At 42.3% G+C, this 24,019-nt stretch overlaps 1 protein-coding gene across 3 annotated transcripts in view; it reads right to left on the bottom strand.

Annotated features, from left to right (window-relative positions):
* epc1a (enhancer of polycomb homolog 1 a) overlaps positions 1 to 15,727 on the bottom strand; it is a 38,784-nt gene extending 23,057 nt beyond the window's left edge. Inside the window, exons 1-3 of one of the 3 annotated variants that reach the window (XM_083936557.1) lie at positions 15,497 to 15,727; positions 14,693 to 14,812; positions 671 to 830 (exon numbers count right to left, since the gene is read on the bottom strand). In XM_083936557.1, the coding sequence (XP_083792683.1) occupies positions 671 to 830; positions 14,693 to 14,803 (271 nt within the window). In that variant the 5' untranslated portion in view covers positions 14,804 to 14,812; positions 15,497 to 15,727. Of the gene's footprint in view, positions 1 to 670; positions 831 to 8,858; positions 9,235 to 13,364; positions 13,438 to 14,692; positions 14,813 to 15,496 lie in introns of those variants that run through there. The other 2 variants (XM_083936558.1, XM_083936556.1) reach the window with 2 other exon arrangements.
* Positions 15,728 to 24,019: the final 8,292 nt, after the last annotated feature.

Genomic DNA, 24,019 nt, shown 5'->3' with positions numbered 1-24,019 from the left:
CATGCTGTCGTGCAAATAAGATAAACATAAGGCTGTTTAGTTTGTTTACTAAAAGGACAAGGTAAAGGGCTGTTCCATAGGAAAGGGATCCTTAAATGACACCTGTTGGGATCTGACGCTATTCAGAAAATACAATCAAAGAAAATTAACTTGACTTTCAAGGGGGGGTGGGGGGTGCCCTGGGGGGGCACTCCCTAATATAATGGTGGGGGAAACACTGCTTTCAGTAAAATTCTCCTTTCAATCTCCTCCAATAACCTACTGACCCCTAATTTGTATCACCAATGGAGACCAACACTTCTAATGTCAGACTCAACAACGTGATCACAATGTAACACACGGGTGTGAAGGCAGACAGATGTCAGTTTCCCAAATGAAATCTGCAACACTGCTGTGTTTGATTATTCACACATGGGAGTGATTTTTTAATGTCCACACACAGGGCTTCTACATGACAAATCTATTCATCTTTTTAGCACCTGATCTGACATAAATGAGGGCTGCGTATTTAGTAGCCAGTTAGACTGACCTCACACCCACAATAATAAACAACTGTCCAGACTTAAAACAGACACGCCTGGTACATCCAAAAGGCAACATCCCCACATGCTCACACAAAACACTAACACAGCTAAAACGATAATCCTTTTGCGAGCGGGCAGCTACTCACGCTGTATGTGAATAAGCTGCTTTGGCATCTTGAACTCCCCGGGGTAGAGGGACTCGTAGTGCGTGATGTTGCGCTCTGCCTCGGGAACAGGGATAACCATGTTGTCCCGCTTCTCGCCATACACCTGCTGCGCTGAGATGGCTCGCTGGAGATGGTGCTCCTGGAAGAAAGAAAGAAAAAAGAAATTTACAATAGACTGCAATTTAAGGAGTTCTGCAGATTTTTTCTTTCTTCCTTTAGACAAGCTCACACTAGCAGTGCAAAGTGAATATCAGATTTAATAACGAGTAGAGCAAAACAGATCATAAATATCACTTCATTATGTGAATTTGCATTGATAAAAGACTATACTGGTGTGTAATGGGAATGAAAAGGAGTTTTGCTGATGAAAAAAATGCTGTTTCACTGTGAGTTTTATACATTTCAATTTGTTTCCAGATATATTGAAATCTAGAACCCGATCTCTTTCAGAGGATTGACATTCATAAAACAGCACACAACACACATTCCAGAATGCCAACATTAATGTACATGATTTAATAGTAAAGGCTTGTCAGATAATTAATGTGGTTTGCAGCAGTGGAATTTAAGTAATTCCACACAAGCCTCAGCACCATCACAAATGACATCTCCTAGTTTATTAGCAACACAATGTGTTATGAAGTGTGTAGCAATAGAGAAAAAATTAAAACTGCATAGACAGTAGGAATTTGCCAGCCGCTTGTAGAGTAAAAAGTAGAATATTTCCCACTGAACTGCAGTGGAGTAGAAGTATAAAGTAGCAAGAAAAGAAAATACTCAAGTGAAAAACAAGACCCTAAGACTTGTAATTCAATTGTAAAGTAATTCAGAAGCATTTAAAAAGAAATGTAGAGATAAATCAATAAGCTCTGATATAATACACTGCCTATGCTTCAAATTATACCGTGATATAAATTCATTAAAATTATTACAAAAGTCAGTGGCCTTTCTCCAAAAAACAAAGCATTTCAAAACTGGATAGATCTGCCAAAGTAACATATCTTCCTAAATCCTTTAAAATTCCTTTTACTGATTATCTACTGCACGCCCGCACACTCACCTCAATGCTGCATCTCAAGAGAAATGAGTCACTGGTAGAAAAATGGTGGTTGTGGGGGTGTTAAACAGAGTTTGTCTGAGCCACAAGAAGCATAAGCAGGTGCTTTCGTGTGTCAATCCACTCCTAACACCCAAAGCTGAGACTTACTCAGTGTCGTTTGTACTTCAAAGCATGTGCTCTTGCAAAGATGTAATTTCAAGCTTTGCACAGGTAACCCCACTATCATAACAGTGACTCCTTGTTTTCATTTAATGCAAGTCCCAGCTAGAGCCAGTCACAAAGTTAGTTGGAAAATAAATTTGTTCTAAAAGTTTACAAAACTTCTGCTGCAGAATGTGAGCCATGGGATCACTGATGAAACACCTGCGTCGTTTCTCCAGCAGCCAATCTGGTACTTTAACTAACTTGGCAGCACAGGCAGGGAAGTTGGTAAATGAGTAACACAGTTTGACTCTTGAACTCAGTAAGCACATAATGCTTTTTCCTTAGGGCTGTCAAAATAACATTCATTTCGATTTATTACTAGCATTGTAGGCATGATCGAAGCACTTGACAAAATGTTGCTTGGCCCAATGAATGAAGCAGCACGACTCAGCCAGCGCCTCGTCTTGCCAGGGGCATTACACATGGATGTTTACCTTCATTAAAATCACCTGAAAATTACACCCGGCTGTGACAGTATAACAATAGAGGCCAGTACACACACACCAGACTGCTTAGTTATAACTCCACATTTCTCCATTCTCGGCTGAGATGGACAGCATAGCACTGCAGCCTTTTAGTCTTTACACTGTATAAATTAGCCTAGCTGCTAGCAGACTTTATAGCTTGGTCCTGACAGAACACATCGGTGAATTTCAGACTGCATGCACATTTTTTCAGCCTAACTTTGTTAGATCAGAGTAGCTAATATTTTTTGTGAGATCAACAAGTAAGTAGGCTGCTGCACACCAGTTGCGTGTTTTTTGATCATAGATCAAAGGAGGACCATGACTGTAAATGACAATAAAACACAATAAAGACTCTCATACTGAGCTGAAATAGAGTTGAATATTTGGGTCCAGCCCTAATGTGTATTCATTAGCTGCTTTCACACAGCCTTTTCGTTGCAGGGCTGTTGCGCCTTTATTACGCCCCTTAGCAGAGACAGAACAGTGCAGAATGAACATCTGTGTGAGGTTCAAAAAGAGAGAAAGCAGCGTTCAGAGAAGAAGCCCAAGTTATTAATAACTTACAGAAACATTGCAGGCAATAGACAACTGTCTCTCCCCCTCTCTTCTGTCTCTCTATCCTTCTCGCACATGCTGGTGCCAAGGCACTGCAGTCCATCCCTCTACTGACAATTGTGCTACTATAACGTACTGTATAAAATTGGCATTTTGCAGGTCTGGTCGGGCTCTAGTGGTTGATTGAATGGTGCGCATGGGCTCTTACACACACTAGACGCCGACGCCTCTTTTTCTTCCAGAATGCCAGTGTTCCGTCTGAATGGACAAAAACCTGACGTAAAGGCGGACTTTCTTTGCGGCACTGTTGTGTAATCTCTGTGTGAAGGGGCTACTGATTCACTCATATGCTAAAATCAATTTGAATATTTTTAAAATGCCTCTCACAGCGGATATTGATAAATGTGATTTAGATTAATTAAAAAGCATGTAATTCATTAATTAGATACATTGTTTAAATTATTTGACAGCCCCAGTTCTTACACCAGATAATCTGAGTCACCCAAAAATGTGCTGCAAAGAAGAATCCAACTAACATTAATCACATAGTGCCGTAAAATATGCCTGAATAACATTGTGAATAGGCTTTCACAAACACTTATCGCTAAATGACTAGAATAATAGTTAAGGCGTGAGTAATAACATCTGCATCAAATACATGCAATACAAATGTGTGTTCACTCTGTAGTGCACAGCCTTTGTTGGTCTTCTCTCAGCACTTGATACAACAGATGGCCAATCTAGTCAAACTAACTGAGGCCCATCTTGCTCTAACAAGTATTTTAACAGGGCTCCTACTCATTTTACACATAACACGCTTTTTTTCCACAGCCAAAGTTTTTTGGGTGGATTTAGAGATATGGGTCAGTGTTCAATGACACACCAATTGTGGCTGGCATCGACCATAAACGAAACCACGTCTGCACGGCTCATTTTCATTACGCGCAAACCTTTCAATTTTAGAAACTTCCACACTCGCGTGGGAGTTTAAGTGGTTAGGACCTTAGGTCTGATCCAAAGCCATGAGAGGCTCTGCGTGGAGTAACAGGAGAACCATATCAGAGCCGTGAGCTGGCATGAAAGGACACAGCGTGCGTCCAGAGCTGAACCATCTGCCCCTGGTAAGCTTATCAACAAGCTGTGAGTTGTACACTTTCTCTATGGACCAAGACACAAAGAACACAGCTTCTTGCATTAGTCAGACCGTTGTGAAGTTAACCTTGAGTGTTGACCTAAGAGGATTCAGACCTAGTCTGGGACTGCAGGGGCTGTAGTTCTCCGTCCCCGGATATCAGCGACTTTTAACTTTAAATGTAAAAAATAACACATTTCAGTCACAGCAGTATTCTTGCAATTCCCTAAGTAAAATCAATTTCAGTTGGAGCATACTGGCAGGCTAACCAATGATTACAAGCAAAAGCTACTGTACAGGTGTTAAAAGTTATGTCCTGAAATAGGTACGTCAAATGGCAACTATTGACATAGAAACACTGTTTATAAAGTGTCTTATGAGTATTGATGGATATGTGTACATTATGATAACTTTAGCTTTCACATTGTGCAATGAGGAAAGTCGAAAAGCCCCTTTCACACATGCACTGCAAACTTGAAATAATCCGGACCTTGCCCAGCGCGGCCGTGCGCAAAAATGTAACTGTCCAATTTAAATCGGGCTGTGTGAGTTTCGTGTTTGCCATCAGCAGAGCAAAACAGACCTCTGACAGTGAAGAAGAAAGGTTATTTACACAAAGACGGCAACAGAAATTAGATTCTGGAACTTGTCAGTAAAGACCGACACCAAAATCATCAGACAAATTCAAAGCCTTGCAACGGTTGTTTGTAACCAAATTATGAACAGGCTCTATGGGGTTGCCCGGGGTTTGTATGTGATAACGGCTTAAAACTTGCTGACATACAACCAGTCTCACCCACAGGTTCTCTCAATTTCTAACTTCAGACTGTGAGAGTAAACCAGAGCATCCAGAGGAAACCAAACACAATTTAAGGTCTAAACATGAAATGTGTTTTCCCCCAAACATCCATAAATATTGTATGCACCCTTACTAAGGACAGCCACCTGATGACAAACAAGCGGCTGGCAGACTCAAAGACAGAGCATTGCTTCATCAAGGAGTTGTCAGACAATGGCAAGACCTTATGTAAACTCTATGAACCGATGCTTAGCCAACATGACACTGGGTTTGTTCTCTCTGTAGTTTTCAATTACACACACAAAAAAAGATTACGCTGGAAACCCCACTGTCTGACACTGCTGACGAACCCTGAGCTTTGTGAGAGGAGGACCCTGCATAAAAAGTGAGCGTAAGGAACCAATTAAACCAGAGCCAGGCCCAGACTTGCCTTTGCACACTTCTATAGAGGATATCAGCTTGGCAGATTGCAGCAGGCTGCCCTGAACTGCCTCAGACTTAAACATATCCTGATCTCTCACAGCTGTGATCCTCACAACCAAGGCTCACAGCCTGGGATATCCTCTGTTGAGGAATTGGACGAGTAGGGATAAAGAGCTTTGAGAATGGCACATGGGATAGAGTAAACAATGGTATTCTAGGACCTATTGCAGGTAACGGTTTTAATCAAAATATAAAGTTAACATGTCACTACTGTACGTTTGTTTCTGGAGAATGTCTAATTTCTTAAAGTGTGTCCATGCTGAAAAAGTTCTCTTTATACTCATTTTTCCCAAGAGGTGGTAAGATTTCAAGGACAATTCAAGAAAGAAACTGAATGTTAATGCTAGCCATTAACGGCCACATGGGGCAAAGATGCCAAAATCCCTCATTTACACAGTTAACTGCTCAACCTCTCACCCCAGAAAACAAACTAATATCGAACGTCCAATTCCAGTATTCTTTCTACACAAAATGTTCTGAGACTGTAGAGACTTCACAGCGGCAGTGCTGCTTTCTGTCAGGGCCACAGATGCAGATAGAGGAAAGACAATTGAAAATCTATTTTTCACAACACCACACGTTCCTTCCATTAAATGTTCCAAAGAAAAATAGAAGACTCCAACAAAAGTTGCCATGGCAACAAAAATGTGGACTCCAGCAGGTGTTTTCAGCTCAGACCAACCTGAAGGATGGTGAGAAAGTATTGAGGAAGGCAGTCTGATTAGTCTGTCAATGCATAGGCTACACCTTGTCTAAAATCCACAAAGCACATCAAGGCATGCAATGAAACAGACAAAAGCCAAAACACAATCACTATTACAGGCTACTATTACAGGCTACTATTTCAGCTGGTATTTCCCTTCCCTTCTCCTATCCATTTTGCACGGGCACCGTTGCTGCAGCCGGGGCTTAGTTAAATAATATTAACTCTGCAGCCTGACTTTTCTCCAGTGCTGATACAGCACTGTGAAGATAGCTCTGGCAATGAGAGACTAATGTTGCACAGAACACCAAAATGACAATCTGCAACCTGCAGACACAACAAACTGTTGTTGTGCATGAAAGCTATGCAACTGTAATGAGGGGTGTGTTCCTTCAAAAGCTCATGTAGTCACAGAGATGTTCTCTTTGAGTACTAAGACGACTTTATAATATATGGTGCCTTGTAAATAAACACTTTTACCTTAATGTCAAAGAATATGGCATCTTTCGTGTTTGCTTTTTTAATATCTACTTGATTATCGAGTGCCAGTGGTTATGTACTGAGATATGCAATTTTATTTCTTCTTGTGTCCTTCCTTCAACAAGACTTTAATGAGCTCAGCATCGTTTGCTTAACCCGGACTGGATGAATCTCTGCATCATTGTAAATGTAACAATCACAGCCACCCTGATTTGGTGATGGGACAAAATGTTCCTGTTTGCCACTGTCAAGGCGATTCATGTACTAACTACACTGCTTCTACAGACTGTTGAACGCCACAGTGGAGCACAGCAGGTAAATTGGTTATGCTGTGTAGTACCCTGTGCAAGCACAGATTATTAGTGAATGAAGCGCCATATTTTGAGCTCCATTGCAACTACTGATGGCGCACAAATTGTGCTTTGAGAGGTTTCTGTCAGGTTTGACGCCATGAATGCTAATGAGGCACCCATTCAAAAGGCACTTAATTTGGTGATTCACATGAGCCAAGAAAAGAAGTCTATCAGCTATAGATTTGGCTTATCCCTGAGTCCAGATGAATTCTTTCTATCCCTTGACATTATCAGATAACGACAACCTGCCAACTCAACTGGTGGGTTACAAAAAGATACTCTTTTGCCATGTGTGCTCAAGCAATGCCAGCACCTCATCAAGAGTATTCAAGAAGCGAGTAAGCACTCATAGTAGACATACTTCTCAGGTTAGCACGTGCCACCTCTGCACAGCAAGACTCCATTCTTCCTGGACAGAATGTGGGTCAGGGAGCTAAGCCATGCACAGCCTAGTAGTAAAACTGTCCTCTTTATCTCTTCCGTCACTCCGTTATGTAATGCCGCTGTGTGTATGTGTACAGTAGGCGAGGAGAGGGGGCAGGATTTTTGCTGACATTGTGGGCCCCTGTATATGCTTTCCTAATGTTTGTCTTCTGAGGCTTCTTGGCAGCATTTAAAGGGCTGTCCTGCTGATAAAGTTACAAAGAAATTCAGCAGAGCAGGTCACAAGGGCTAATGGACAGCTCATATGCTTTCCTTTTGTCTACAGCCAGCAATAAAAAAAAAACCCAGCTATTAACCTACACAACACATCAATACCTAGTCAAATCTAAAAGCAGTTAACATAAAAATGTAGGCATAAGGGTCGATAAGAGAGCCTATTCTACAGTGTCTCCAGCAGATAGAAGTGAACTGAATGGAGTGACCCTGGTTGACTTATACTCAGAAGCAACATCTGAGCTGTATCCCACCTGACAAGCTGTGGTCCAACTGGGTTATACTTCACATTTCTGCAGGCCCAATACAAATAATTTCTATATTAACACATGACTTGGATGTTTTATACCAACCTACTACATAAAACAGTGACCTAACGGATACACAAGAAAGTTCACAAGCTAAAACAAATTAGATAGCCTAAATATAATCCAAAAAATACTCAATTTACTAAAACCCCCAACTGTATAAAAACCACAATGAAACACAAGTACAACTTGGGCTGTTAGTGCCTTTAAAGTCCTTATTGTTGCAATTTGGTGGCTCTTTAAACTTCATTAGTAATTACATACTGAATATGGCAGTCCTATTACTGTGTCCCAGTGACCAAAACAAGTGTCAGGGTGAAAACACGAAGGCAGCCGTCTCAAGGAAAACACCATCATCGCCATACCATGCGTGTCATGACACATTATGCTCCAACGGCTCTGTGCAATTCCGCGGGTATTTGTTATTTAATAGAGAGCATAGTCTGCAGGGCTTTTTCTCTGCTTCCTCCGCCCCGCCGAACTGGCGACGCCAAGTGCAGGCAGTGTGCAGCACACATGGCAGAGTTGGAGCTGTCAACACGCAACACCTAGCTGTCAAACCGGGGCTGGGAGTCTCAATGTCTCCCCCTGGTATTTGTTCACGGAAAGTACACCACGTCCAAAGGCCTATCCCCGCTCGCCTTTTACCAAAGAGAAAGTCAACAAAATGGTGGAACATATACAAGTCACGTGACTTCTTTGTGCTTTCGGGTGCAATTCCAAGTGAAACAAACGAACACAACACGGCTTAAGAATACAATATAAAACCGTCGCAGCCTTAATACAACAGCTGCGGTTGAACCGGGTCGTAACATTCGGTATTCGTCGAGTTCCGCCGTCTGCACGAAAGAGCAGACATGGCGGCCATTTTGCACAAGCTTGCGCAGGCAACATAGTGGCGCCCCTCGATATGAAAACACTGCCAAAGTGATCCACCACCGGTCGGGCTGCAATAAAAAAACATACCGATTCCTCCTCTTTTTCCATCCCAGTCGGCATCTGCGGCACTGCCCGGTTGATTGAGGCATATTCGTGCAGGTCAGGCAAATCCTCGCAGCGGAAGACGGGTAGAGGCTTACTAGCATCCAGCGCCCGTGCCCGAAACGACAATTTACTCATTTTTATATTAAAAGATGCAGCATAAATCTATTCGATCTGCAACAACAGCAGGTATGCCTCGAGCTCTCATGGATGAATCTGTGACGGTCTCTAGGAGTCGGCCGGTCGAGTTAGGGCAGGCTCAGGTCCGTAGCAGCGCGAACAGAGCCGGGCAGGCCCGGGTCTCGGTCGCTCTCTGTCGGTCTCTTTTTTGCGTAGGCTCCGCTGTTCCTCCCCGGTTCAATACGCCATGGCCAACATGGCGGACATTACAAACTCATGCAGCTCTCCGCTCGCTCCAAGCGGCCCAACCCCCTCGATCACACAAACAGCCATTCCCACGCAGTTTCGCACGCGTGCGCGCTCGCGAGACCCTTGGGGTACGGGGGAAGGAGGGGGGTGTACCGACGGTGGGGGCAAGATGTTGGATGCTGATGGAGAGATGTGAACTTCCCAGGCTCGGGATGTTCTCATCCTGTAATACACCAGACTGATGCTGACGTATGAGAACATATTCATTCTCTATGTGAAAGAACTGGAGCAATACATAAATAATAACTAAATAAAAACTGCACACGTCTGTCGCACCACATCAATATAATCGATTACATTACGGGTTAAAACACAATCACCAAAGGATGTGTTTTTTATTTATTTTAATTTTTTTTAACCAAGAACACACAATGTCAAACTTGTGTCATATGTTAAAATCAATGTAAAACCAGTACACACATTCTGCCTGTTAAGAATGTTTTGCACATAGCGCCACCCTGTGGTACTAGCACTATAATTATCCATGCATGTAGCTGCCTCTGTTTTACCATTCTGTAGTCTGTACAAAACATATTAACAAGATTAAGTTGGGTAAACATTCCCATCCCCACAACTGTGCTGTCACTGATATTTATTTATTTTATGAATACATACAAAGAGTTTCCCATAATGTTATGTGAGACCGAACACAATAACGACTCAACACTTCTGGAGAGCTCCCTTCAAACGGCATATGACATGCTAACCTTTAAGAAATTGTTAAAAAATTATGAAAATTAAAATACTGATATTCTTTAGGTTAAATAGTAGGGATGGGCGTGAGCGATCGATTCCTTGAGTAGTCCTCGTTTAAAATGATTGATAAACAACGGCACTCAAGCGCGCAGCACCTCTTGTTTGTGCACTTGACCTGAGACACAAACACCTTTGATTTTGTAACCGGCCTGACGCCTCACCATCCGAGAGAAGTTGCGTGACCTCCATGATGGGGTTACTGTGTAGGGCCCAGACGATATGGAAGAGAAAAGCAGTGACGTTTCGGGACCGCAACGTCGAGGCATTGGATACCCGTCTTCAGGGAGGACTAGTTTGAAAATATGGATGTCAACGAGCTAGCAGCTTGTTTCAGTGAGCCATGCATTCTCCCTCAGCAAAGCCCACTGGAGTGGTGGAAGTCCAATAGACAGCGGTACAAAAAAGTGAGCATTGTGGCAAAGCAGCGGCTGCTGATAGTTGCCACCTCTGTGTCAGTGGAGCGCCTGCTCTCCACAGCTCATTATCATTAACAGAATGCAAATTTAATTACGTTTTTGTAAGGAAACAATGTTTTGAAGTTGTGGTTGTGAAAGAAAATCGTTAAAGGCTAACTGTGACTGTTTTGATTGGGAATAAGCGTTAGGTGTTGGGTAGGCTGTATTGATGTGCATCATTATTCCTTCCAAAAATAGATTTGGAAAAACGAGTACTCGATTGGCCCTTGAGGAATTGATGCGATCCCATGATCTTGGAATTAACTACACTTGCCCATCCCTATTAAAAAGCAGTTCTAAACAAGAACACAGTCAAGCACTTTTTACATAAAATTACTGATGTCCCTTGTACGTTTTGACAACTTGCCTGGCCGTAAACAGTTTTTAAAAACTGTCATGCAACAGAAATCAAGATCTTTATACCAGTGTAGCATCATGTTCCTGTTTTTCACTGCCAGATGTGGTAACCGGCACAATCTTCTGCTGCTCTAGTCCAAAAGCTTCAAAGGTGGGCAAACTGTGCATCTTGACAGGTCCTTCTGTACATTACCAATTTACTGTAATGTTATTTACATTTGATCACCTGTTGGATGAGACGGACTGGAGATCAAAAGGCGTGTCGCTAGCTAGTGAAAACATTTGGGGCTGTAGCCCAGAAGTCAGAGTCCTTTTCAGACGGGGCTTGGGGGGTTTCTCCCCTGAGAAATGTTTTGAAATTGGGCTGATGAACATTGAGAAGGAAAGGAATGACCAATGGTCATGTGTGACTCCTGTCAGGGCAGGCCTACTGAGTAGGTCCATGTTACTGTTAAGGATAGGAAAGGTCAGCACAGATCCCAGCAGCCAGAATGAGGCATCAGCCTACAGCCTCAAAAACACTGACATGCACCGACCTGATGTCAAGTGGACCGGGTTGAATCCACTGCAGGTCTCCAGAAACTGTGCAAACTAGAAGACATCACTGCTCCGACGGGCGTTTTCTCTCCAGACCAGTGTTTGGGTTTAACCAGTGAGCCACCACGTTCCTGTCAGCCTGGTGTAGTAAAACATATCTCAGAGCGTACTCACACTGTCCTCCCAGACCGCGACCCGGACTTTAGGGTACTTGTCCCCCCTCCCTTTCCCCCCCGCGCCCCAGCCCCTTTGGACTCACACTGCCAGGGCCGGCCAATGCTTCTTGCTGTCCATACGCCATCACGCCGTAACACGTCACATGTGTTGATCGCGTGTGTGTGGCTTTGTTTACAAATCTTTCCACAGACCTCGGAGTTTTCGACTGTTTTTGAATATTTTCATCCGACCAAATCTGCAGTAGACACTCCACCTCCGCATCACACCAACATGAACCTTTCACGGCCATTGTTGTTAAATGTCCGCGCATGGTCCGTCCTTCTATTTACATGTCCGAACAGGCGGACATAACGCTACTGCCGTAGGGCTCGTGCTCGCAGACGTGCGCACGCTCGTGCTCGTACATGTGCAAACGGCTCCGCTTAAGCCCACCTCTTTCAAGAGGTGGGCTTTAGCACAACTGGCCGCAGTTGTGCGCGGAGCGGGTGCACTCACACTGCTTAAAGGTACTAGGCTTTAGCTGAAAAACAGGTTTTGGCCCCGGCCAGAATGACAGTGTGAGTAGGCCCTCAGAGTGTCTCTCTTAAAAAAACATAATCCTGTTTTCATCATCTGCAGTCACTGGTGTCACAGCTGAAAGTCTCCAGTTAACAGAGTCCGTCGTTAAACCGGAACACCGTCACTCAAGACTGCTTTAAGTTTGATTCTGAAGTTATCAAGTCAGTCTGCTTTAAGTTCGATTCTGAAGTTATCAAGTCAGTCTGCTTTAAGTTTGATTCTGAAGTTATCAAGTCAGTCTGCTATTAGTTTGATTCTGAAGTTATCATTTGTCAGAGTGGACACGTCAGAACTTTGCATTTTAACTGATACAATGTAGCTGGTAATGCAACAACATAAAAGTCTACTGTACTGGGCTAATTTCATCATTATTTTGTTTTATCAAAAGCCGGCAAAGAGGTCCGGCGTTATTCCCTAGAGATCCGGGGCTATAGCCCTGAATGCCCAGAATAGAACAGAAATACTTTATTGATCCCAAGTTCGGAAATTGCAGGTCTGTTATAAACACTTGATTTATTCTGAAACACTTATTTCTTTATTGTTCAGAATTTGATAGCATGTCCGCTGTGCTTTTGTTGTACCACTGCTGTACTAGCATGTTTTTTTAAATAACCATGGCACTTGGGTTTCTTTTTCCAGAGATTCTCTATGGGGCTTAGATCTGGACTCTGGGCTGGCCATTTCATTGTTTCAGTATTCTCAGCTTCAAGGAAATGCTTCACCTGTTTTACAGTGTGACAGAGGGCATTGTCTTGCATGAGCCGATTGGGAGACAATTGCTGTGAAGGTATTGCATGTTGCTGAAGGGGGTTTACATAAACATTTGCATTCACCCTGCCATGTAGCTGTACAAGAGGCCCAACTCCTGCTGCAGAAAACATCCCCCAAACCATGACTTAACATTTCTAAAGTTCAATTTATTTATTGATGGGAAACATTATGTTTGGCGTTCATGACACTTCCTGATACTATTATCACTGTTACTCATATATACACTATGATTACTCTTTAAATTATAAAATGGGAAGCCATAAGAAAACCATCAGTGGTATGTCTGTATCGCAGCTGTTATTGTTGCTACTCATCATTGATCATGTTTGCCACCATAATTAATATCATTGTCATATTCTATCACCTTAGCTGTGCTTGTTTCTACTATTCTGCTGTATTAACTGCCATAACATACAAGTCATATTCACATTACGATAGATATAATTATTACTTTTTGGTTGCTTGCATCTCTGGAAGTGTGTCTGTCTTTGTCAATCCATCTGTCTTTTCTCTCTTTCTCTCTTTTTTTCTTCCTCCCCAACTGGTCAAGACAGATGTCCTTCCTCCACAGAGCTGGGTCTGTCAAAAAGGGTCTGTTAAAGCGAAGGTTTGCCACTGTACTCTACGGGGGAATCGTTGGGTCTATGTAAATCCTGAATAAGTCATAGAGTGTGGTCTATACCTTCTCTGTTAAGTGTCCGGAGATAACTTTTGTTATGATTTGGCACTATAAATAAAATTTAATGAACTGAATTAAGGGAGGATAAAAGATCATTTTTAAGGAACACCTTTCCTACAGAACAGGTCTATATCAAGTCTTTTAATTAAACTAACAAAATAACCTTATGTTATTTGTCTTATTTACATGACAGCAGGTCCTTTCTGTCTCTTTATGGTCGCACGTTTACAATTCTCCTCTGCTCTCTGTATCGCGCACAGCAGAGTTCCACCCCAATGCAGACCAAAATATTTGCCTTTTTGAATACATGTATCTAGACACGTATCGGCTGAGGAGGGGTAGGTGCAGTCAACAACTTCCAAAGCGGATCTGACTGTGTCCATTTTTAATATTTAGGCCAATGGCCGCTGAGCAATTTGGCACAAGGTTTAATGTTTGTTTTATTTAAAATGTGGCCCACAAGAGTGGCTTACATTAAGAAGAGATGTACACCTGACACATTGGTTATTCAGCATATAATACTCACCACTGACCCAAAGAGATATACACAAATGATATTTGTTATTCAGTATTACAGTTCAGAGCTCCTTGCTTTGGATGCAAAAGTGTGAAGCCTAATTAATAGACCTAATGGGTATTTTCAGTAAGAATCAATATGGAAACTCTTTAAAACTTCTTCCTTGCAGGACAAGAGCAGGCCTCATTATACAGGCTTACTAGAATAATCTCTGCATTTTCAGGGTGTATATCCTCTGTTAAGTTTAGTTAGTTTGCACACTACACCTGTGTACACACAAAATATGTTTTGTACATATGCTGCCAGAGAGCTCAAGCAGTTATGTCTAGAAAGACATTAACTTATTAGGCCTATCCATCATTACAACAGATGTTTCACACCAGAGGAATTGTGCAAATATTAATTTCCTGCATATGTAAAACTGAAAATGCAAAATAAATGGGCGTGCAGACATTTGGATTACCCTATAGGCAACACAGCCATGGCTACTCAAAATTTACATTGCGAAATACAAGATGTGCAAATAATACAAGTGTGAAAGTCATGTCTAAAAAGAATGAAAAAGAAAAGAAATGCAAATCACCTGTCCAGGTGGGTGAGAATTCCCACGGGCATGAGTGAATGATAAAGATGTGGCAGCTGACTTGCTAATCATCATCCATTTGAGAGCAATCGGCTCACAGCTGTAGACCATAATGGAGACCTGTGAAACAGAGTAGCGAGAAAGACAGACTAATAATAAAACATTATCTAATAATTTATTTCAAACACATGGTTAATGTGATTTATTAGCCACAGGCATGCACCGTGTCTCAGCAATTGTTGTCCTAGTCTTTATTTTCTTCTCTATAAGACATTAATTAATTAATAAACTGAAATGTGGGATCACAAAGGAGAAACTTCAAATTATATGAATTTATTTCCTTTTTAGTCGTGTAGAAGTTTAGTTGCTAAAACATCAGAGTGTACATTAGTGCAAACCCATATATGCCAGAGTAGAGGGTTAAAGAATACAGGATCACGGCAGAAAAAAAGAGTCAGAGATCGTCTTAAAAATGTGGACGACAGCCATGAACCCCTACGAAGCCGATTACAACGCAGCTTTTAACGGGTATGAATTTCGCTTCGAGCCCAAAAATCAGACACAGCTGTTTTTGCACACGGAGCAGCGACACCGAGGCTAGCTGTCAGGGCTGCTAACGTTAGCTTAGCTCAGTTACTCTGTACCCTGCGCCATTTACCAGACAGCTAACGGTTTGCGCACAGGCTGCACAGCAGTTCAATTTCAGCTCGCAAACTAACTTGTCCGTAATTTTAAAAAGCGTCGCTCGATCCCCACAAAATAGAACACGGGGGAAAACTAGCTTGAGCAGGAGTTGCAACTTACCTGCTGCTAGCGAAGCCACAGGGGAGGAGGAGTATGATGGTGGTGGTGGTGGCAGTTCTTCTGGTTGTCATGCTAGCACAATGCTAACGCTGGCTAGCTCCCTTCAGGACGACTCAAGAGGAAAACGGTTTGAAATGTTTTTACCGTAGAAAGTGCTGTGAAGTCACTGTGAGAGGTCGCTGGAGACAAAGGCTACGGCAGAGAAAGTGTTATCCTGTCACTGACGGTAAACTTGGATACTTCACTAAGGTTACTTCGACAAAAAGAGCCAAACTGACCACCAAGCCACTTTGCAGGCGAATTGTGATTGGAGGTTGAACGCCACCAATCACCTGTGGAGAGCTCGGCGAGGATGAGCTCATGGTCCCCCGCTCACCCACTATTTATAACAATAACAATAAAATAATAATAATAAAAACAACACAACTAATAACTACAATGTGATAATAATAATAACATTCATTATAATAATAATTATGACAAATACACTTATAACGTATTTTATTACAGTTCAAATGATGCATTCAAGTAAGTAGTAAGTAGTAGTAAGTAATATACAGACACCATATAGGCAGCCACTGACGCAATGTCACACATTTATTTAAGTCACCATGTGAAATGATGCAACTTCTACAGTGTTTTTCCATTATGGTTGCAGTTATGTAACTCTCTCCAGGGCTGGTCACTTCCCTCCATCACCCCCATCTCTGCCCCTTCACATAAGTCTTGACAGTGCAGGGCTGCCTCCTCTGAAGCTGTGTATATTTGCACTGCACAGTTTTTATGATCAGACACAGATGAAAGAGAATGCTGGACAGTGGAAGCATATGGAGTCATTTTCTGTGATGCTCCACCACCACCACCCACTGGCTATTAAAGCTGCATGCACGCATGCCCAGTGACTCTGGGAGTGGAGGAGGCATCACTATGATTAATATTGCTTTGCTCAACTCTTCCAGCAAGGTCATCAGCAACAATCTATAGGCATTGGAGAAATCCTCATATCCATTTAGATTTGAAGATCCTATTGTTTGTCTGCGCTTACACGATTCAGCCCAGTGCACTGGAAAAGTGGGTGGCAGCATGTACAGTGGCTGCGCTTTTAAAGTTGTGCAAGTACAGTGAACCAAACATGCAGTGTTCGTTTGATGAATTCACAGGTGTCTGTTGAAAGCACCAAGAGTCTGGCTTTCACGACTGTGTCCAAAATCGATTCTTCTATTGACTGTGTTGAACTGTAAATTATTGTGAAGTTGCCCCATCACTTCCAGCCGGAGGACAGTTTCTTCTCCCTTCATCTAGAGGGCAGTGGAGACCCATGTAAAGACCTGTGTCTCTGTGGATTACAGTGCATAATGCAGAATGCTCACCTCACTATCTATTTGCCTTCTGAGACCTAAGTTACACAGCTGAGCCAACAACCGTCAGCATATGTGGGAGATTTTACTTGCATATGCCTTACGATATATAACTTACACCGTATGTAATTAGCTTTGTGGATGAATAATATACTAATAATGTGAGGACATTAACTTTGCATGCATCCCACGGACTACTGACCTTGTGTAGGAAGTCCATTAAGTAGGGGATGCTGTTTTGAATTTGTGTGCATGTAAGGAAGGGAAGGGTTGCATATTGAGATCAACAACGCCCCCCCCCCCCCCCCCCGCCCCCCTGAACGAGTTGAACCAACTGCTGACAACAGTTTATATGAAGGATGCAGTTGCATTGTGCTTCACAACAGGGGTCCTGATTGAAGAGTAGATCTATTTCAATCGCTGCTATTACTGTTCTTTATATCTGAGGTTAACAATTGTTGCGATGGCACTGTTAAGAGATGGGGTGTTCCCTTTGCAACAGAGTGGAAACAACATGGAGACATTCTCAGTGATCAAACTTAATTTTTTTTGTAATTTTCTATTGTAATTTGCCATAACAGTTGTTATAACATGTACATATACATCGCTGCATGAATCTTTTTTTTTTAAAGATGTTTTTATGTCATGTTATAAATATGTCTCATGCCTTTCCTAAGCTCTTATGGTATTTCCTGTTTTCTCTTTACCATGTGTACCAGTATGCTCTTGTTCTACTGTGTTAGTTGTCACAATGTCCCTGCAGCAATGTCACCAAGACAAATCCCTGCATTTATTCTACATCCTCAGAATGACAGGCACTGACAGAAAGGTTTGTTTGGGCATGGCTCACCCTGTTCCAGCATCTCTGCTCCAGCTCTCTCTGGAAGTGGGCAAACTCCCTCCGGTCATGGTTGCTGGTGAGTAGTTTCCATAGCAGCAACACAGCCACACCCAGCATCACAACAGAGGCTGATAGCACTGCAGCGATCAGGATCACATTTCGGACCTGATGGGCAGAGACAGGGGAAGCTTGGCTCTAAATCGAAAACACATAGGCGATATTGACTCCAAAGATTTATTTCAGATTAATAGGCTTGTTAAATATCATGGTGGTGAGAGAAAGCAGCATTAAAGTGACTGTTTGGAGAGTGGATTAAAATACACAGACCACTTTTTGTGGACATGATACACTGATGACTACCAAACCAATCAGTCTGAAACTGATGAGACAGGCAAAACGATCAAACAATAGTCACCCTGTTCACTGAGGACACTGCAGTTTGCTTTGTTATTCAATTTCTCGATTTGTGTGGGTGTAGAGGGAACCATACCTGGCACCATTAACACCTGGTTACATTTATGGAAAAGATAAGTTTCTCTGTGGAAGCCCTAGTTTGTGATTCGTTATTATGCCATACAGAAGTTCAATTTTAACACCAAGAAAAATCTGCTTTAACTGACAAAATGCTATTAATGTTGTTTTTATGGATATATTGGCGCGGTAAAAAAAAAAAAAAAAAAAGAATACAGAACCTGGTGAGCCTACCTAATTCAAGAGCTACATGAGCATGGACAGAGTATTGTTTTTGTGCAGTCTTCCACAGGAAGTCTACTCTGCAGAATTTTGTGTGATAGGGTGTGTGTGTGCACTGTTACTAAGACACCTGCCTGACCTACCAGAGTGGGGTTTATACAGGGACCACACATGTCAAACTCCTTTGGATTGAAGCCTTTTGAGAAGGCCTTGCACGAAGTGCATTTTCAGTGGAAAATAACCACCAGTGGTATGAGAAGGAAAACAGTATTTATTAAGGACACACTCTTCCTGTAGCTTTTTGTCATTGGAAAGTTCCACTTTATTTGCTAGAAGTAAAAAGGTCATGGTACCTGTGCAAGGTGTTGAGGTTGGGGCAGGATGCTAATGCAGATGCCACAGTGACGGTCCCCTGCTCACCAGTGGCATAAGGCAGCAACGATGGGCCCCAGAGCATATGATGGGCCCAAAGCAGTGCCTTAGGCTATTGTATGGGAAAGTAGGGAGGTCAAAAGAAACCTATCAGAACCATGGATAACGCTTTGACAGTAAAAGTGCTAAAACGTGAAAACGAGCATCAGCGCCTGAAAGCAGAAGAGCTGTCTATCGCTGTGGTGCTGAAACGACAGCTGACTTTGACAAAAGCTGTTTTTTGTTGCAATAACCAGAGTTGCTCCAATACCAATACAAGTATTGGAAATACCTCAGATACTACCGATAATACTGGTATCAATACCAGCGAGTACGCATGTTTATGCACTGATCTGATCTGATGAAAGTAGTTTATTCATGTTATTTTTTCGTTATGGCTATGATACGAAAAAGTTCTAATCTATGGTATTATTATTATTATTATGTATAAATGCCAGGCCATTCAACAATGATAGCATTAATATCACATCCATACAGGGTTAGTGTTATACAGCTATTAAAAAACAATAATATATGTTTGTTTTTTTAACACAATGGTATTGGTATCAGCTAAAAAATGGTATCAGATCATCTCTAGCAAGATGATATTAACTGAAGCCTATAGCACAATATTTTAAAATGTTAAAAAGATTGCTACTTACTATCTTACAAAAAGATAGATGACAGCTAAACTGCTGATACAGGAACAGTTTGTAATTTCCAACTACTACAGTAATGGTAGGACTGTGTCCGTAAGAACTCTCTGGTCAGAAAATGTCTTACATACATGCACACGCTAGCAACAGCATCCTCAAACCTGTCACTGATATCCTCAAGACTCCGGCCATAACAGCAATGAAAAGATGTATCCTTTGTATCCTTGTAAGGGTGGATGCTAGCATTTTTTCCCCATTATGAATAATATCTGCATTAGTTAATAACAAATACCACCTGCCATTTGTTCAGGTTCGCTTTGCCATGGCCACCCCATTCTGGCTCTGTGTCCCACCATGGCCACCCCAGTCAAAATGTCCTGGAAACGCTACTGGCTACACAAATCTTGTTATCCTGAGACAGACAAGACTCTCAAGCTGAGTGGGCACACACATGTTCGATGACCATGATACGCTTGGAGCCATACACACCCCACACACACACCTACTGTATCCTGGGAAAGTAAAACATGATAGAGAGATTTTATTTCAAAATGATATATTAGCACCTCTTGTAATATATGACAGATATTTAACAGTCGTCCATGTGTTACCCATACCTCCACACTGAAGTGATGACAACTGGAATCACTGAGTTCACTGAACTGCCCCTAGTAATGCATGGTTGCTGCTCTTAAGACAAACACTTCCCACAAACACACTCTCCATGCCAGCTGCACACGTCTGATGCATTATCACGGTGGTACGGTACGGATCAGCCACCCGCCCGACTGCTTGACCGCATTCAGACAATGTTCTCCCTTCTCTACACCTGTAACACAGAGGCAAGTATCTGTTGCTGGATTCCTTCCCAGAATTACATGAAAATAATTGAATTATTAAAACTGATGCCATCGAGCCACTTTACCTACCTGCATGTGCCACATTCCATTGTGCCGTTGCCATGGCTACATGAAGGACTGTGAGGGATCATGTCCTTTTGACATGAGCACTGTGCTTATGGCGCCCAGCAGGACCTCAGCCTCTTCACTGTAGCCTTGGGGCTTAATAATAACACAGGACGGTCTTTGTGAAGCAGTCACGCACAGAGGTGCACACACTAAAGCTCACCTAGAGGTGAGGGGAGAATTCCTCGAGCACAATTATAATGCTCCACTAATGAGGTAATTATAATTAGCATTAATGTTGATTCAGCTGTGAATAACCACATGCTAACAGAAGCACTTACCACACATGGAGCACGCCACATGACAACACACAGCGTCACCTTAAGGAGATGTTGGAGCACTTCCTGACCTGCTCGCGGCTGGTTCGCGCAGTTCCACGGCTGGGGTCCTTACATCTTGATATACATCTTGATATGAAGGAAGGGAGTTTCTGCCACATTTGAATTATTGAGTATTATCTGCAGGATGTTGTGGGAGTTGTTAGAAAGCACCTTCTGAGAAAGATGCTTCTTAAGCCCTGCAGCAAAGCAACAATATCCTCAACACAGATGAATGAATATGTGCTAATTGACAGTCTGCCGGTTGAGTCATATGCTACTCTTTCAAGCAATCCTTCTGTTATGGTGGCATATAAACTGAATGTATTGTCAAAGCATGGATGCCTGCATTAGTGACGGTTAAAAGTCACCTCTTCTGATGGATGTCGGTAGTTTATGGGAAAGCAGCTGAACAACGTCCATATTACCAGTGGTGTCTCCAGACTTTTTTGACTGGGGCGGGGCATTGCCTGTCAGAATAACATTAGTTTACCATTTCTGTATCCACTACTCATATCTACTTTTATAGACCTGCCATTGATGCATTTTCCTCTTGTTTAGGGGCTCACTTAATCCACAAGAGTCTCAGTGTTTCAGTCATACCCAATTTATTCAATTCCAAGACTGTTTAGAGACCTCCGTATGCAGAAATATTCAAATATTCAATTTTCAGAAAAAATGCATGTTTTTTGCCCCCAGAGTCCACCCAGGATTATCATAAAGTGGGCATGTCTGTAATTGAAGACTTGCAAGTAGCCATAGAACCCATTTTCATTCAGATATCTTCCCTTTGAAAATGGCAAGTTTTCCCTTGACCAAATTTAGCCTAATCTTGGATTATTTAGCTCCCTTTCTGACAAGCCAGCATGTCGATGGATTCCTTAGATTGGCTAGTTTCATATGATACTAATATGTTCGATCTCGCTGTAAAACGAAGCCAGCCTCGAGATTGCCCACTCCCTGGGGTGGCCAGTACATTATTGTGTAGTTATAGCATATTATAATATAGTGTATATAATATAAAGCAACTCTTCATTGGTCCAAATGATGAATGCAAAGACGACCTGCATGTTTTTCTGTCTCAATGTTTTGGCGATTTCGAGCCACCGAAGGATAGTCCTGCTGACAGAGGAGATGGCAGTTGCAAAATCCAATGCATAACGCTCAGGCAAGAATATATATGTGTAATCAGTAGTTAAGCATGCTCTCCCTCTTCCCTTTTTCCCTATGCTCCCCCTTTCCCTCCCATCTAACAACTCTTTATATCGCTTATTTCATTCACTCTCCCCTGACAGACTTTCCATTTCCTCCAAATAGATAAATAAGTACCGTTCAGAGGGGAGCGGCACCCACATCGCGCACATCCATTTTCAGCCTTGAGTTGTCGTTTAACCAGACAGAAATTGATTAATAATGTATCTATATTCACTCCACCTGTCAGCTGCCTGGACTGCAATGAGGTCAAGAAACATAATACTCTCATTAACCCAATGAGAGAGCTATATGGATTTTTAACACGCAGGGACAAAGACATACAGGGCTCACAAGCAGATAAATTGGCACACATACACCACCACACCCACCTCCATCTATACAGAAACACAGTAAGATTAAGAGATGAAAGCCTTGGTTGGGATTACTCCACAAACACTCCAGCTGTTTCCCATCAGGGTGTACCTGTCAGCATCTTCTTTACCCAGGGAACTGTGCTGTTGATTCTGACCTTTAAATCACTGTCTTTGACTTGTGTCTGCAGAAGCCTGGACCCCTATTTCGCTGCTAAGATTGCTGACGGGAATCAATTTAGCACACGCTGCAATATCTGGTCCATAGGATAAACATCGTATATGCTCCCTGGGACTACAAACACACACAGCTGTGGTGGTTTATTCTGCTGAGCTAAAGCTTTGATGTGAAAATAAGCATAAAATATCACAAAGCTGCATCCATTATCTTTTTTCTACAAAGGAGAAGAACGTTAAAACAAACAGACAACAGCCCTGAGCAACCGTTTATGCCATTCAAATCGTGTTTCTGTCCCCTGAGTGATTGGAAGTCTCATATTTTCTCTACTTTTAGCTATTTTTTGGTTTCTATTAAGGTTCTCAGAGATATACATTTTGTTCTCTTTGGTGATAAGTGGTTACTGCAGGTATGTTTTTGGATTTCACTCTCACTTGTTTCATCAACTGTAGTCATTGACCTTTCCTTTCTTTCGTCGGCCATAGTAACCATTTATTCGCAACACTAGCAGAGACCAGAAAAGTTCTTTACACACAAGTGAGTTCAAGAGTGAGTCTGTTGCATTAGCTCTGCCTTCCCTATCACTAAAGCCCTGTTCACACATGCACTGCAGCCCTGAAACTACTCAGAGTAGCTGTAAAAAATTATCATCCAAATCAGTTGGATCGGATATTGAACAGACTTTACCCTGCCAGCTCCCCAGTGACTACAAGAAACCAGATGTTTTCATGATATTTTTTGAGAGGTCACAGTGACCTTGACCTTTGACCTACACAATCTAATCAGTTCATTTCTGAGTCCAAGTGGACATCCCAAAAGCATATTGCCTTTAGCCATAGCTGTCGCCTGTGCAGAGACAAACACCAGTAGTGGAGCTACATTCCTGCAGCCGATCCGCAGCCAATTGGCAGCAAATAGAGCACCGTGACTGATATAACTTCTTTTGACAGGCTTTGGGAAAATAATTACCTTTCTGCTTTAGCACATAATCAAATGACTGCACATGAGTAATACTGAAATCTAAAAGCATTCATTATGAAATTACTGAAGTCAGATTTTCATATTTGAAACTTGTAATGAGTTTAGAATACATCTAAAAACACTGTTGCAGTTTCCCAAAGAAAGCTTCTGAAATACCCCTCTCATCGATTGTCTGCAGTCTTTCTACTTCCTCCACATAACGTCCACCCAAAGGAGAACAACAATCTCTGTGTCGCAGTCCTGCTCCCTGCTGGGCTTCTTCATATTGCCTCACACACCGGCCTGCATCAGGGCACCCAGCGCCTGAACATGTCCCACGCACTGCTGATGTGCAGCGTCACCGTTGCAAATGCACAGATGCCTTTTTGGACTTGGAATGAATGGAGGGGAGTAAGTATAGTGTAAAGTTTTGAGAAGTAATTTTGAGACTGAAGGGTGGAAAGTGAATAACTAATGCTCTCCATTCTCTCAAAAGCTACCAGTTGTCCTTGAGCAAAGCACTTAATCCCCAGTTGCTACTAGCGGTGCTGCTCAGTGACCAGTAGTAAGATTATGATT

Source organism: Echiichthys vipera, assembly GCF_963691815.1.
Source record: "Echiichthys vipera genome assembly, chromosome: 21".
NCBI classification, from domain to species: Eukaryota; Metazoa; Chordata; class Actinopteri; order Perciformes; family Trachinidae; genus Echiichthys; species Echiichthys vipera.
This window is presented reverse-complemented; position numbering and strand designations above follow the sequence as displayed.